Genomic DNA, 14186 nt, shown 5'->3' with positions numbered 1-14186 from the left:
ATCTTCATGTCTTAAAGTAACGGACTGTCGTTTCGTTTTGCTTCTTTGAGCTGTTCTTGCCATAATATGGACTTAGCCCTATTTGGTAAAATATCATCTTCTTTATACCACCCCTACCTTGTCACAACACAACTGATTGGCTCAAACGCATTAAGAAGCAAAGAAATTCCACAAATTTAACTTTTAACAAGGCACACCTGTTAATTGAAATGCATTCCAGGTGACTACCTCATGAAGCTGGTTGAGAGAATGCCAAACGTGTGCAAAGCTGTCATCAAGGCAAAGGGTGGCTTCTTTGAAGAATCTCAAATATTCTGATACTGGTACTTCTAGTTCTGGAAGTATAATATCCTACCATGACATGACCAAACATTTTCCTCGGACTGCAAATAGACCAGACTTTGCTATAAATAGATGGTAGCATGAACCAGTAACGTGGTCTAGAGTCAGGTGCCTAATGACAACCAGGAGAGCCAAGGTTAGCATTCTAGAAGATTAGAGAATATTGCAGTGTTTTACGTTGATGTATCACCGTGTATTTATTGTCCGACAGGACCACGACCTCACTCTGACCCTCACGGCCGCCGTTACTCTCCGTACCACAAACACCCAGTGGCTGTTAGACCTGGTAGGGATTGTATTTTTTGTCAGTGAGGGTTGATGTGGTATTATTCCCTAATCGAGCCCTTATCCTATATCTCCTCTAATCATTCTTCCCTTTGTTCCTCCACAGACACCATGGCCCCACGTACATCCTCACCAAGCAATCTGGGCAGCTCGGTAAGTTTCAGTCAATTTGAGACAATGTGCATCTCTCCCCCTGTTCCTCCATCATGTGGGTGTGTTTGCACTAAACAGACCGCTTCACTAGAGTCACAGGCTGAGGCCCAGGCCTCCACAGAGAACCCAGAGGCAGTGAGTATTATGTTCGAGGCAGCGGTGGCAGGGATGCGGATGTGTGTGTGAGCATGCTTACCCCAGCCGTGGATCAGTGGCTGGAGTGGCAGTAAGCTGGGTAGTGGCGTCACAGGGTTGTCAGACTTAACATTGCTGGGTTGATTCTGACATGCGTGGTTGCTTGTTTTAAGGCGCTTACTGACGGCTGCGGTAAACTGAACATTTCTGCCTACCGTGTGTAGATGCCAGCGGTCCCGGTTGTTGTCAGCTCGGCGGTTGTGATTAAAACATTGGTTGGTTGGTTGGTTGGTTGGTTGGTTGGTTGGTTGGCGAGAAGAACTCTGCTCATTGGTCAACCATGCATATTTTGAAGCCTTGAGCGTAGAGCCAGCGCCGCCGCTCACTGGAGTGAGTACCACGAATGGCGCCACTTGCGAAACTTCTTGCGTTTTGCCGCCCTACTCCCATTGAAGTCTGAAGACCTTTGCCGCTTCCCGTGGTCCGTCTGTAAGCTCCTTTTATATTTTCCCTATATTACAACACCCTCCCTCTGACCCCTCCCTCTGAATGAATTGGTGACACTGGTCTACAAAGCCATAACTTCAGCACAACTACAAGATGGATATCTCAAATGTGTTATCATTTAAAGCTGTGTGTGTTTGAGGTTAATGCTTTGTGGAAACGGTCCTGATTCTGAATCAGTGTGTGGAACTTGGTCGTGTGATTCTTGTGGGACTGTGTAACTTGACTTATTATTGTGGGATATTGTTGTCTTTCTCACCAGTGCATAATTGTTTGTTTTGTTCTAACCTAACGAAACTGTTTGAATCAGATGAAAGGGTCTCTCATTGTTGGTGCCAGCAGCAGGGCTACAAGCACAATGGACCTATTGCTATTCTTTGTTTTAATATTTTTTTGTGTTCCTCCAGAACTCTCGACCTCAGGGTCCTGGCTCCCTGCTGGTCTCTCCCATCAGCTCCCCCCTCGACTCAAGCCTCAGACCAGTCATCAGCCATCCCTCCGGACCCCACCACATCCCTCCTCCCCCACCCTTCATGCCTCCCGTGTACCGACCAGACAACGGACACTCAGGCATGATGCCTCCTGGACCCCCACCGCCTAACGGACACCCGCCTGGTCCAATGATACCACCCGGACATCGGCCTCCACCTCCTGGTGCTTACGGTCCCTCTTCCCCACACAACCGGTACCTTCCTCCACCTTCTCACTATGGACCGGTGCCTCCTCCATTCGGTAGGTGGTGAATTCTGGCCGCCAGCTTTTATCTCAAGTTGAGTCTTTGCTATTAGTATTTCAGTTGTGGTTAGCAATGCTATTGTTATGTTGGTACTACAGTGTTATATTTGTATGTTCATTTTTCCTTCTACCCTCCTATGGCCCGACCCATAGGACCCCCACATACCTACGTGCACTATGGACCACTTGATCACTCCATCCCACTCCGACACCTGCCCCCTGGGGTGGCCCCATTCCCTCCTCATGTCGGCCCCAAAGACTTCCCTGTGCAGCCACAGGTCCCACATGGCCATGACTCTTCAGTGGGCCCCCAGCCCGGCGCTGGCCCCCAGGGCCAGGGGCAAGACTACAGCTCCCAGCAGGCAACAGCTGCCCCCCAGGACTCAGTCAGCTCTGCCATGGCAGAGCCTTAGACACCTACCAACCGTTAACGACCTGGCTACATTTAATCAACCACGATTAATCTCTTTATTTTTTCCTTTTTGTTTTTAATAGGCTGAAAATAAATATCATATGATATACTTGCAAACAACAGAAGTATCTAAAAAGTTTGTGTTCCTATTAAAGCATCAGAAAATCAATGTCTTATGTTTCGTGTCTGAAATGTAATAATGACTTGAAGAGGAGTAGAACTGAGGCTTGTTACTCTGCAAGTCCTATTGTGCAATAACATTTCTATTGTATGACTGAGGATTTTAAGTTTTTGAAAGGGTATTATGTTGATTTTGTATTAATTTCACAATGTTATCATGGTTTCCTGTGGAAATTATTCAAAATAAATGGATCTTTTGGGTTGCTTGATCGATCATTTCAGAAGTACCATATTATCTTAACTCTTCCCCAAACTCTCTTCAGAATGAACTGAAAAGGAAAGTTGTTTAAAGTCAAAGATGTATTTGCTGTTCTTTGGATATTTTATTAATAAAACTGGTAAAAAGGTACTGGAGTTACTGTATCTATTGTTCATATGAAGCATATGACAACTTTTGTGATCCATTTTAGTTTGAAAGGAAATGTCTGACAGTGCATTTTGTATGGGTAGCTGTATTACATGTGAAAAGCCAGTAATCACCCACTAACTGAACACCTGTCATATGACCTTCACATTTGTTTCTTTTTTTGTTCTTATGTTACATCAGGGATGCATCACATTTTTCTATTTATTTTCAATAAAAAGAAAATAACAACAAAAAATTGCACGTGACTAAAGACTATTTGCATTGAATGTATATCATTGCATGCTTTGGTTAGAAATGTTTTACTCTCTGTAGGTCCCAGAACGTTTCTTTGTACCCACCGACAATATTTACCTCTACCAAAACACTTGAGTGATTATTGGCATATCTGGAATGTTATGATGTACACTTATCGAGGCTGTCAAATTACTGTGTAGTTGTAACGGGCTTCCTCCTCCTCTTCATACGAAGAGGAGGAGTAGTGATTCGACCAAACTGCAGCGGGTTGTGAATACATAATGATTTAACAAAACTGAAGAACACTAGAATAATTACAAAACAAATAAACGAATGTAGACAGACCTGGGGCCTGTTGCACAAAACTAGGATAAGGGATTAAGCCAGGATATCTTGGTGATCCTGGCTCAATTGATCCGTAATCCGGTTGCACTAAAGATGGATAGGGGGCAGGAGGATATGTTATGGTATAAATTACCATGGAGATTTATTCTGTGGAGCTAGCCTGCTCCAGACCAGGCTAAATTCCAGGATCTATTTAATCTCATCCCTAATGTCAGTCAGCAGTCACCACAAATGGAAACCAATAGTTATTTCACTGCTCACTATACATTGTTATCACATATAACTAGACCCACTGTTATTATTTAAACGTTTGTGATCATTAATTTCAATGATTTTGGATAAAAAATGATTTTTAGATGATGTTGCTATCATTAGATAATTTACAGTTTCCCATAGACTATAAGGCTATATATAAAATGATAGAATATTAGGGCCACAGAGGGGAAAAAAACACAAGTCATAATATTGTAACCAGTTGTTTTAAAGGAGGACAGTTGTTAAAATGACAGATGTGGGGCATTTCGTGAAATTGTACTTCAGTATGGTTTCATAAACAAAGACATGCTGATGTGCCAGAATATTAAGTATCACATTGTCATAAGTATCAAAACTGTAAAAACAATATGTAGCTTTTCTGCAGAAAGAACCAGCCTCATAAATTTATGACTTTATCCTTTTTCTTCAGTGTGGCCCTAGTACTCTGTCATATAAACAAATACACATTCCATATGAATATAAAAACACAATGTGTAACATTATGTTCCTTTATTGAATAAGGACAAAACAAAGCAGGTAAACCATCAGCTCCTTTCGAAACTGAAGTCACAGTGACTCTACAAGATGGAAAGCACAGAATCCAAGCATATTATACAAAATGATACATACACATTCAAAGGTCTGTATATAACACACCCTGCATGTCTGCACACTAAAATAAATGCAGGACAAATCCATACACATCAACTGAACAGACAAATGAATGGATGCAGTAGCCTCCCTGCAGCCTTGTATTACACACAGTATACCGCACAAACATCATAAGAGGCCAAATTCGTCAAAAAACGAACCCCAAAAAACCCAAATTCCTCTGCCACCGCAGGACATATTTAACCAAAATTGAAAGCACACATACTAACTAAAATAATTCAACACATATTGGTCCCTCAGCAGCCGACCACTGTCGTCATCAGGGAAGATTGCCGGATTGTCCCAGTCCATGGCTGGTGGCACTCTGGGGGCCCTCTCCTTCCTCAGGCAGGCCACATTGTGGAGGACAGCACAAGCCACAGTAATATCACATGCCCTAACAGGGCTGACCCTTAATTTGTGAAGGCAGTGAAAGCGTGCCTTCAGGAGGCCAAAGGTCATTTCAACTCTGGCCCTGGTCCTGGCATGGGCATGGTTGTAGGCCTGCTGTGCTTCCTGGGGGTCTGTGAAAGGTGTCAGGAGAAAAGGCTGGCAGCCATACCCCCTGTCTCCCAGCAACACACCAGAGAATTCACCTGTCAACACAAAATCTCATCATTACTACCTCATAAACACAGTGATATTCTTGACACAGCCATGATGGTTATAAATAGGGGTTGTGTGGCTTACCTTGTGATAGGCACTGATAGATTTCAGAGGCCCGAAAGATTCTGGAGTCATGGACTGAGCCAGGCCATTTTGCCACAACATTGCTGATCACACAGTCAGCATTGCAGACCATCTGAAATCATAAGATGAGGAATATTACACCAATCAATGCACATCACTGGCAATGCAGAGTGTTCGTCAATGGACAATATCAAAAAGTTATGTTCACCTGAACATTAATGCTGTGAAAGGATTTCCTATTCACAAAATCGGCCTCATGGGCACCTGAGGGGGCTTTTATCCTTATGTGTGTGCAGTCCACTGCACCAATGACATTGGGGAAACCTGTCACACAAAGTAATGAGTATCCTACTATGTGTTAACAGTTGTCCTGTAATTTGTAGATCCTCTTACCTGCAATCCTATAGAACTCCTCTTTGATGTCACAGAGTCTTCTGTGGCCAGGGAAGGAGATGAAGACATCTGCTAATGCTTTGATAGCCAGACACACACTCCTTATTGTGCGGCAAATTGTGGCCTTGTTCAGCTGTTCTGCATCCCCCACTGAGTACAGGAAGGCTCCACTAGCAAAAAAGCGCAAGGCCACACAAACCATTTGCTCCACACTCAGTGCATGGCTCCGTGCAGTGCGGTGCTTAATCCTGGGACCCAGTAGTCTGCATAGATACCTGATGCCATCTGCAGAAAACCTGTATCTTTCATATAGATGGTCATCAGGGAAGGCCAGTGGGTCCAACCGGTCCCTGAAGACCCTTTCTCGCCTGAAGGCTCTCCTCAGCACAAGTGCTTCTTCATCCACCACATCTCGCACGAATGGGCATACCATTGTCAGAGCAGAAAGGAACACACAATTTTGGGCCTTCATATAGGCTAGTGGCCACACCTGGTGCTGGGGGGGTGGGCAAAAGAGGGCGATGCCTTATAACGATGACTTGGTTGTACTGATTGCTGGGAAAATAAAAAAAACCTTAGAAAGATGCCACCGTCCTGTGTGCTCACAATAAGAGCTCATATGTCATGGCTCACTTGACTTTACGAGAATATACCTAATTTTTATTTTGAGCTGTGTCATCTTCTTGGAGCTGGGGGAGGAAAGAAAAATAATGATTAATACATTTGTGTTACAGTTAGCATACAGTGTACATTGAAGGCATATCTCACCTCCCTCTCAAGTTTTTTTATTTCAAGGTCCAGTTTCCTAATTGTCCTCTTTTTTATTTCGGACTCCAGTGCAAGATTTTCCATCTTTTTCTTCTTGTACTGAATGTCTATGTCTGCCAGTTCTATTTGGCGCCGGAGGTGGTTGCCATACAACTTTCTGATAGCTTGTGAGCTCTGTGAACACAATACAATTAGCGCAGCTGGAATTTGGCAGGATGTGGTGTCCTTTTATTAATACGCACTATGTTGCCAGGCTGGTTTTCCCACTGTATAGCATCTGGGTCCTGTAAAAGAAATTAGATTTTTTGATTTTGATGAGGACTCCTCACCATTGTAGAGTAAATAGTACTTTCACAGTCTTAACATGATACCTCATGCCTTCTGGAATCCAGAGAGATGGTCTCCTCCTCATCATCGTCTCCATCATGTGCTGTTGCTGCTGCACTGGGGCCTTCACCCTATCACATTTAATCGGATTCATATTGAAGCTAGTAGACAAGACATGCCAGGCCTACAGTATGCCTTTGATGGAGTACTCACTGGATCAGCATCGTCTGGTGCTTGTGCTGGTGGCTCTAACAGGAACACAGTGCTGCCAGACACTGCAAGGCAATAGGTAAACCAAAGTCAGACAGTCCAAATTGATTCAATATGTCATGTTTTGTCATTGATTATCATGTCTTGTCCCTGTGCTTCCCTCTGCTGGTCTTATTAGGTTCTTTCCCTCTTTCTATCCCTCTCTCTCCTCCTCCCTCTCTCCCTCTCCCGCTCTCTCTCTCTATCGTTCCGTTCCTGCTCCCAGCTGTTTCTCATTCTCCTAACGACCTCATTTACTCTTTCACACCTGTCCCCTATTTTGCCCTCTGATTAGAGACCCTATTTCTCCCTCTGTTTTCCGCTTCTGTCCTTGTCGGATTCTTGTTTGATGTTTGCTGTTCTGTGTCCTTGTTCCGCCCTGTCGTGTTTTTGCCTTCTTCAGATGCTGCGTGTGAGCAGGTGTCTATGTCAGCTACGGCCTGTGCCTTCCTGAAGCGACCTGCAGTTTGTGGTCGCGTCTCCAGTCGTTCCTCTCTACTGACGAGAGGATTTCAGTTTCCTGTTTTGGATTTACCTTTGATAATATCCAGGAGAATCATTGTTTGTTTAATACTGGAATAAAGACTCTGTTTCTATTACGTCGCTTTTGGGTCCTCATTCACCAGCATAACAGAAGAATCCGACCAAGATGGACCCAGCGACTATGGATTCTCTCAACACTGCCGTCGAGTTCCAGGGAGCAATGCTCGGCAGACACGAGCAGGAATTGTTTGCTGCTCGTCATGCCGTTGAGACCCTGGCCGCTCAGGTCTCCGATCTCTCTGGACAGTTTCAGAGTCTTCGTCTCGTGCCACCTGCTACTTCCTGGTCTTCCGAGTCTCCGGAACCTAGGGTTAATAACCCACCATGTTACTCTGGGCAGCCCACTGAGTGTCGCTCCTTTCTCACCCAGTGTGATATTGTGTTCTCTCTCCAGCCCAACACGTACTCAAGAGAGAGAGCTCGGATCGCTTACGTCATATCACTCCTTACTGGTCGGGCTCGGGAGTGGGGCACAGCTATCTGGGAGGCAAGGGCTGAGTGTTCTAACGATTATCAGAACTTTAAAGAGGAGATGATACGGGTTTTTGATCGTTCAGTTTTTGGGAAGGAGGCTTCCAGGGCCCTGGCTTCCCTATGTCAAGGTGATCGATCCATAACGGATTACTCTATAGAGTTTCGCACTCTTGCTGCCTCCAGTGACTGGAACGAGCCGGCGTTGCTCGCTCGTTTTCTGGAGGGACTCCACGCTGAGGTTAAGGATGAGATTCTCTCCCGGGAGGTTCCTTCCAGCGTGGACTCTTTGATTGCACTCGCCATCCGCATAGAACGACGGGTAGATCTTCGTCACCGAGCTCGTGGAGGAGAGCTCGCGTTAACGGTGTTTCCCCTCTCCGCTTCTCAACCATCTCCTCCCACCGGCTCAGAGACTGAGCCCATGCAGCTGGGAGGTATTCGCATCTCGACTAAGGAGAGGGAACGGAGAATCACCAACCGCCTTTGCCTCTATTGCGGTTCTGCTGGACATTTTGTCATGTCATGTCCAGTAAAAGCCAGAGCTCATCAGTAAGCGGAGGGCTACTGGTGAGCGCTACTACTCAAGTCTCTCCATCAAGATCCTGTACTACCTTGTCGGTCCATCTACGCTGGACCGGTTCGGCTGCTTCCTGCAGTGCCTTGATAGACTCTGGGGCTGAGGGTTGTTTTATGGACGAAGCATGGGCTCGGAAACATGACATTCCTCTCAGACAGTTAGGGAAGCCCACGCCCATGTTCGCCTTAGATGGTAGTCCTCTCCCCAGTATCAGATGTGAGACACTACCTTTAACCCTCACAGTATCTGGTAACCACAGTGAGACCATTTCCTTTTTGATTTTTCGTTCACCTTTTACACCTGTTGTTTTGGGTCATCCCTGGCTAGTATGTCATAATCCTTCTATTAATTGGTCTAGTAATTCTATCCTATCCTGGAACGTTTCTTGTCATGTGAAGTGTTTAATGTCTGCTATCCCTCCTGTTTCTTCTGTCCCCTCTACTCAGGAGGAACCTGGTGATTTGACAGGAGTGCCGGAGGAATATCATGATCTACGCACGGTCTTCAGTCGGTCCAGAGCCAACTCTCTTCCTCCTCACCGGTCGTATGATTGTTGTATTGATCTCCTTCCGGGGACCACTCCCCCTCGGGGTAGACTATACTCTCTGTCGGCTCCCGAACGTAAGGCTCTCGAGGATTATCTGTCTGTTTCTCTCGACGCCGGTACCGTGGTGCCTTCTTCCTCTCCCGCCGGAGCGGGGTTTTTCTTTGTTAAGAAGAGGGACGGTACTCTGCGCCCCTGCGTGGATTATCGAGGGCTGAATGACATAACGGTTAAGAATCGTTATCCGCTTCCCCTTATGTCGTCAGCCTTCGAGATTCTGCAGGGAGCCAGGTTCTTTACTAAGTTGGACCTTCGTAACGCTTACCATCTCGTACGCATCAGAGAGGGGGACGAGTGGAAAACGGCGTTTAACACTCCGTTAGGGCATTTTGAATACCGGGTTCTGCCGTTCGGTCTCGCTAATGCTCCAGCTGTCTTTCAGGCATTAGTTAATGATGTACTGAGAGACATGCTGAACATCTTTGTTTTCGTTTACCTTGACGATATCCTGATTTTTTCACCGTCACTCGAGATTCATGTTCAGCACGTTCGACGTGTACTCCAGCGCCTTTTAGAGAATTGTCTCTACGTGAAGGCTGAGAAGTGCGCCTTTCATGTCTCCTCTGTCACATTTCTCGGTTCTGTTATTTCCGCTGAAGGCATTCAGATGGATCCCGCTAAGGTCCAGGCTGTCAGCGATTGGCCCGTTCCTAAGTCACGTGTCGAGTTACAGCGCTTTCTCGGTTTCGCTAATTTCTATCGGCGTTTCATTCGTAATTTCGGTCAAGTGGCTGCCCCTCTCACAGCTCTGACTTCTGTCAAGACTTGCTTTAAGTGGTCCGGTTCCGCCCAGGGAGCTTTTGATCTCCTCAAGAAGCGTTTTACATCCGCCCCTATCCTTGTTACTCCTGACGTCACTAAACAATTCATTGTCGAGGTTGACGCTTCAGAGGTGGGCGTGGGAGCCATTCTGTCCCAGCGCTTCCAGTCTGACGATAAGGTCCATCCTTGCGCTTACTTTTCTCATCGCCTGTCGCCATCGGAACGCAACTATGATGTGGGTAACCGCGAACTGCTCGCCATCCGCTTAGCCATAGGCGAATGGCGACAGTGGTTGGAGGGGGCGACCGTCCCTTTTGTCGTTTGGACTGACCATAAGAACCTTGAGTACATCCGTTCTGCCAAACGACTTAATGCACGTCAAGCTCGTTGGGCGTTGTTTTTCGCTCGTTTCGAGTTCGTGATTTCCTATCGCCCGGGAAATAAGAACACCAAGCCTGATGCCTTATCCCGTCTCTTTAGTTCTTCTGTGGCTTCTACCGACCCCGAGGGGATTCTCCCTGAAGGGCGTGTTGTCGGGTTGACTGTCTGGGGAATTGAGAGACAGGTAAAGCAAGCACTCACTCACACTGCGTCGCCGCGCGCTTGTCCTAGTAACCTTCTGTTCGTCCCTGTCTCTACTCGTCTGGCTGTTCTTCAGTGGGCTCACTCTGCCAAGTTAGCTGGCCACCCCGGCGTTCGGGGTACGCTTGCTTCTATTCGCCAGCGGTTTTGGTGGCCTACTCAGGAGCGTGACACGCGCCGTTTCGTGGCTGCTTGTTCGGACTGCGCGCAGACTAAGTCAGGTAACTCTCCTCCTGCCGGTCGTCTCAGACCGCTTCCCATTCCTTCTCGACCATGTTCTCACATCGCCTTAGACTTTATTACCGGTCTGCCTTCGTCTGCGGGGAAGACTGTGAGAGCCGCCAAGAAACGTAGGATTAAGAGTCCTAGGTATTGTCGCGGTCAGAGAGTGTGGCTTTCCACTCGTAACCTTCCCCTTACGACAGCTTCTCGCAAGTTGACTCCGCGGTTCATTGGTCCGTTCCGTGTCTCTCAGGTCGTCAATCCTGTCGCTGTGCGACTGCTTCTTCCGCGACATCTTCGTCGCGTCCACCCTGTCTTCCATGTCTCCTGTGTCAAGCCTTTTCTTCGCGCCCCCATTCGTCTTCCCTCCCCCCCCCCCGTCCTTGTCGAGGGCGCACCTATTTTCAAGGTACGGAAGATCTTGGACATGCGTTCTCGGGGACGTGGTCACCAGTACTTAGTGGATTGGGAGGGTTACGGTCCTGAGGAGAGGAGTTGGGTTCCATCTCGGGACGTGCTGGACCGTGCGTTGATTGATGATTTCCTTCGTTGCCGCCAGGGTTCCTCCTCGAGTGCGCCAGGAGGCGCTCGGTGAGTGGGGGGGTACTGTCATGTTTTGTCATTGATTATCATGTCTTGTCCCTGTGCTTCCCTCTGCTGGTCTTATTAGGTTCTTTCCCTCTTTCTATCCCTCTCTCTCCTCCTCCCTCTCTCCCTCTCCCGCTCTCTCTCTCTATCGTTCCGTTCCTGCTCCCAGCTGTTTCTCATTCTCCTAACGACCTCATTTACTCTTTCACACCTGTCCCCTATTTTGCCCTCTGATTAGAGTCCCTATTTCTCCCTCTGTTTTCCGCTTCTGTCCTTGTCGGATTCTTGTTTGATGTTTGCTGTTCTGTGTCCTTGTTCCGCCCTGTCGTGTTTTTGCCTTCTTCAGATGCTGCGTGTGAGCAGGTGTCTATGTCAGCTACGGCCTGTGCCTTCCTGAAGCGACCTGCAGTTTGTGGTCGCGTCTCCAGTCGTTCCTCTCTACTGACGAGAGGATTTCAGTTTCCTGTTTTGGATTTACCTTTGATAATATCCAGGAGAATCATTGTTTGTTTAATACTGGAATAAAGACTCTGTTTCTATTACGTCGCTTTTGGGTCCTCATTCACCAGCATAACACAATATGAATGTGGTTGTATCCCATGTAGAGATGGAAGGACATACCTTGAATGAAGCGGGTGGCATCTTGGGAGGAACCTATGCTCGTCTCTTTCCCCCCAGGGATCCCCTCTAAGACGGGCCTGCCTTTATTTAGCTCCAAGGCCATGTCCTCTGCTGGGGTAAGGTCAGCCTTTGGTGACCCACCACCCGTGCCTTGTCTGTGGGTATTCTTTTTCACTGCTAAAACAGTACAGACAATGTGTGAGCAGGCACCTTCTGGGTACAATATATGCTTGTGCTTTGTTAAATATTAGTCAGGGACCATACCATTCTGCAGAATGTTCTTGTATTTGATTTTGACCTGCTGCCATGTCCGTTTTGGCCCGTTCATGTTTAATCTACACACACACACACACACACACATTTAATGGAGTCACACTGCAAAAAATTACTTGGTATTTTTGTCTTGTTTTCAGTAAAAATATCAAAAAATTTATCATAGCTTTATACAGTGTGATGGAGTTACTTTACACAATTTCACTCATATCTGCAGTGCATTTCAATTAAAAATTTAACCGTTTCATAATTACAGTACAACTGCATTTTTGGAGATGTGAATTAAATATTTGAATTGTAATTGTGATGTTTCAGCGGAGCGGTGAGTGTGTAATTGTGCACTACTTACGCATTCAGGCGGTCTGCAATACTTTGCCACGCTTTTTCTCTTTGCTTTATCACTGTGGCGGTGTTGCCTTTCTTCTTAATTATATCTTTTACCTCCTCGTATGCCTCCATGAGGATTTGTGCTTCCGACGGGGAAAAGTACGCGGCTCTAGTTGCCATGGTAAATCAGTTAATCTGTGATCTGTGGCGGGGTCTATTTGAGTGAGCCGTGAGCGCGCACCTATCCAGGATTGGTTTCACCTGGCTTAATGAATCCGTGTCTGCTCATCCTGGCTTGGTCTTTGTGCAACCAATTAAGCCTGGACGCACATGTTTTGGCTTCATTGAGCTCAGCTGAGTCATTTATCCCGGATGTCTTAATTCTACTTTTGTGCAACAGGCCCCTGGACCCGAACTTACATACAACGTGAAGAACGCATGAATCAGGAAACAGACTACATAAAACGAACGAACAAACAAAAACCGGAACAGTCCCGTGTGGCGTAACATACAGACACTGACACAGGAGACAATCACCCACAAACAAACAGTGAGAACAACCTACCTTAATATGACTCTCAATCAGAGGAAACGTCAAACACCTGCCTCTAATTGAGAGCCATACCAGGCAACCCAAAACCAACATAGAAACAGAAAACATAGACTGCCCACCCAAAACTCACGCCCTGACCATCAAACACATACAAAACAACAGAACACAGGTCAGGAACGTGACAGAACCCCCCCCCCTCAAGGTGCGAACTCCGGGCGCACCCCTAAAACTCAAGGGGAGGGTCTGGGTGGGCATCTGTCCGCGGTGGCGGCTCCGGCGGTGGACGAGGACACCACTCCACCACTGTCTTTGTCCCCCTCCTTAGCGTCCTTTGAGTGGCGACCCTCGCCCCCGACCATGGTCCAGGAACCTTCACTAAGGCCCCCCCTACATAGAGGAGACAGCTCCGGACAGAGGGACAACTCTGTCCTACTGGCAGCTCCGGACAGAGAGGTAGCTCCGGACAGAGAGGTAGCTCCGGACAGAGGGACAACTCTGTCCTACTGGCAGCTCCGGACAGAGGGACAACTCTGTCCTACTGGCAGCTCCGGACAGAGAGGCAGCTCATGACTGGAGGGCAGCTCATGACCGGAGGGCAGCTCATGACCGGAGGGCAGCTCATGCAGCTCCTGACTGGCTGGCGGCTCCTGACTGACGGACGGCTCTAGCGGCTCGGGACAGACGGGCGGCTCTAGCGGCTCGGGACAGACGGGCGGCTCTAGCGGCTCGGGACAGACGGGCGGCTCTAGCGGCTCGGGACAGACGGGCGGCTCTAGCGGCTCGGGACAGACGGGCGGCTCGGGACGGACGGGCGGCTCTAGCGGCTCGGGACAGACGGGCGGCTCTAGCGGCTCGGGACAGACGGGCGGCTCTAGCGGCTCGGGACAGACGGGCGGCTCTAGCGGCGCTGGGCAGACGGGCGGCTCTAGCGGCGCTGGGCAGACGGGCGGCTCAGACGGCGCTGGGCAGACGGGCGGCTCAGACGGCGCTGGGCAGACGGGCGGCTCAGACGGCGCTGGGCAGACGGGCGGCTCA

The 14186-nt window shown here is 47.9% G+C and overlaps 2 protein-coding genes across 3 annotated transcripts; one reads left to right on the top strand and one right to left on the bottom strand.

The window, feature by feature from the left end:
• The first annotated feature begins 539 nt into the window (after positions 1–539).
• Positions 540–3328, top strand: LOC139554381 (uncharacterized). The gene is made up of 4 exons (XM_071367128.1): positions 540–628; positions 734–780; positions 1827–2151; positions 2308–3328. The coding sequence occupies exons 2-4, from the start codon at positions 739–741 to the stop codon at positions 2565–2567; spliced, it is 627 nt and encodes a 208-aa protein (XP_071223229.1). The 5' UTR covers positions 540–628; positions 734–738; the 3' UTR covers positions 2568–3328.
• A 1114-nt stretch (positions 3329–4442) lies between these two features.
• Positions 4443–7083, bottom strand: LOC139554382 (putative nuclease HARBI1). Of its 2 annotated transcripts, XM_071367130.1 has the most exons (6): positions 6821–7083; positions 6692–6733; positions 6450–6623; positions 5682–6370; positions 5289–5400; positions 4443–5194 (listed from the first exon to the last, which is right to left on the bottom strand). In XM_071367130.1, exons 4-6 carry the CDS (start codon positions 5748–5750, stop codon positions 4824–4826), a joined length of 552 nt encoding a protein of 183 aa, XP_071223231.1. In that variant the 5' UTR covers positions 5751–6370; positions 6450–6623; positions 6692–6733; positions 6821–7083; the 3' UTR covers positions 4443–4823. The 2 variants fall into 2 exon arrangements, with proteins under 2 accessions (XP_071223231.1, XP_071223230.1); XM_071367129.1 differs by having other exon boundaries at positions 6450–6733.
• Positions 7084–14186: the final 7103 nt, after the last annotated feature.

Source organism: Salvelinus alpinus, chromosome 26 (genome assembly GCF_045679555.1).
Source record: "Salvelinus alpinus chromosome 26, SLU_Salpinus.1, whole genome shotgun sequence".
Taxonomy (NCBI): Eukaryota; Metazoa; Chordata; class Actinopteri; order Salmoniformes; family Salmonidae; genus Salvelinus; species Salvelinus alpinus.
This window is presented reverse-complemented; position numbering and strand designations above follow the sequence as displayed.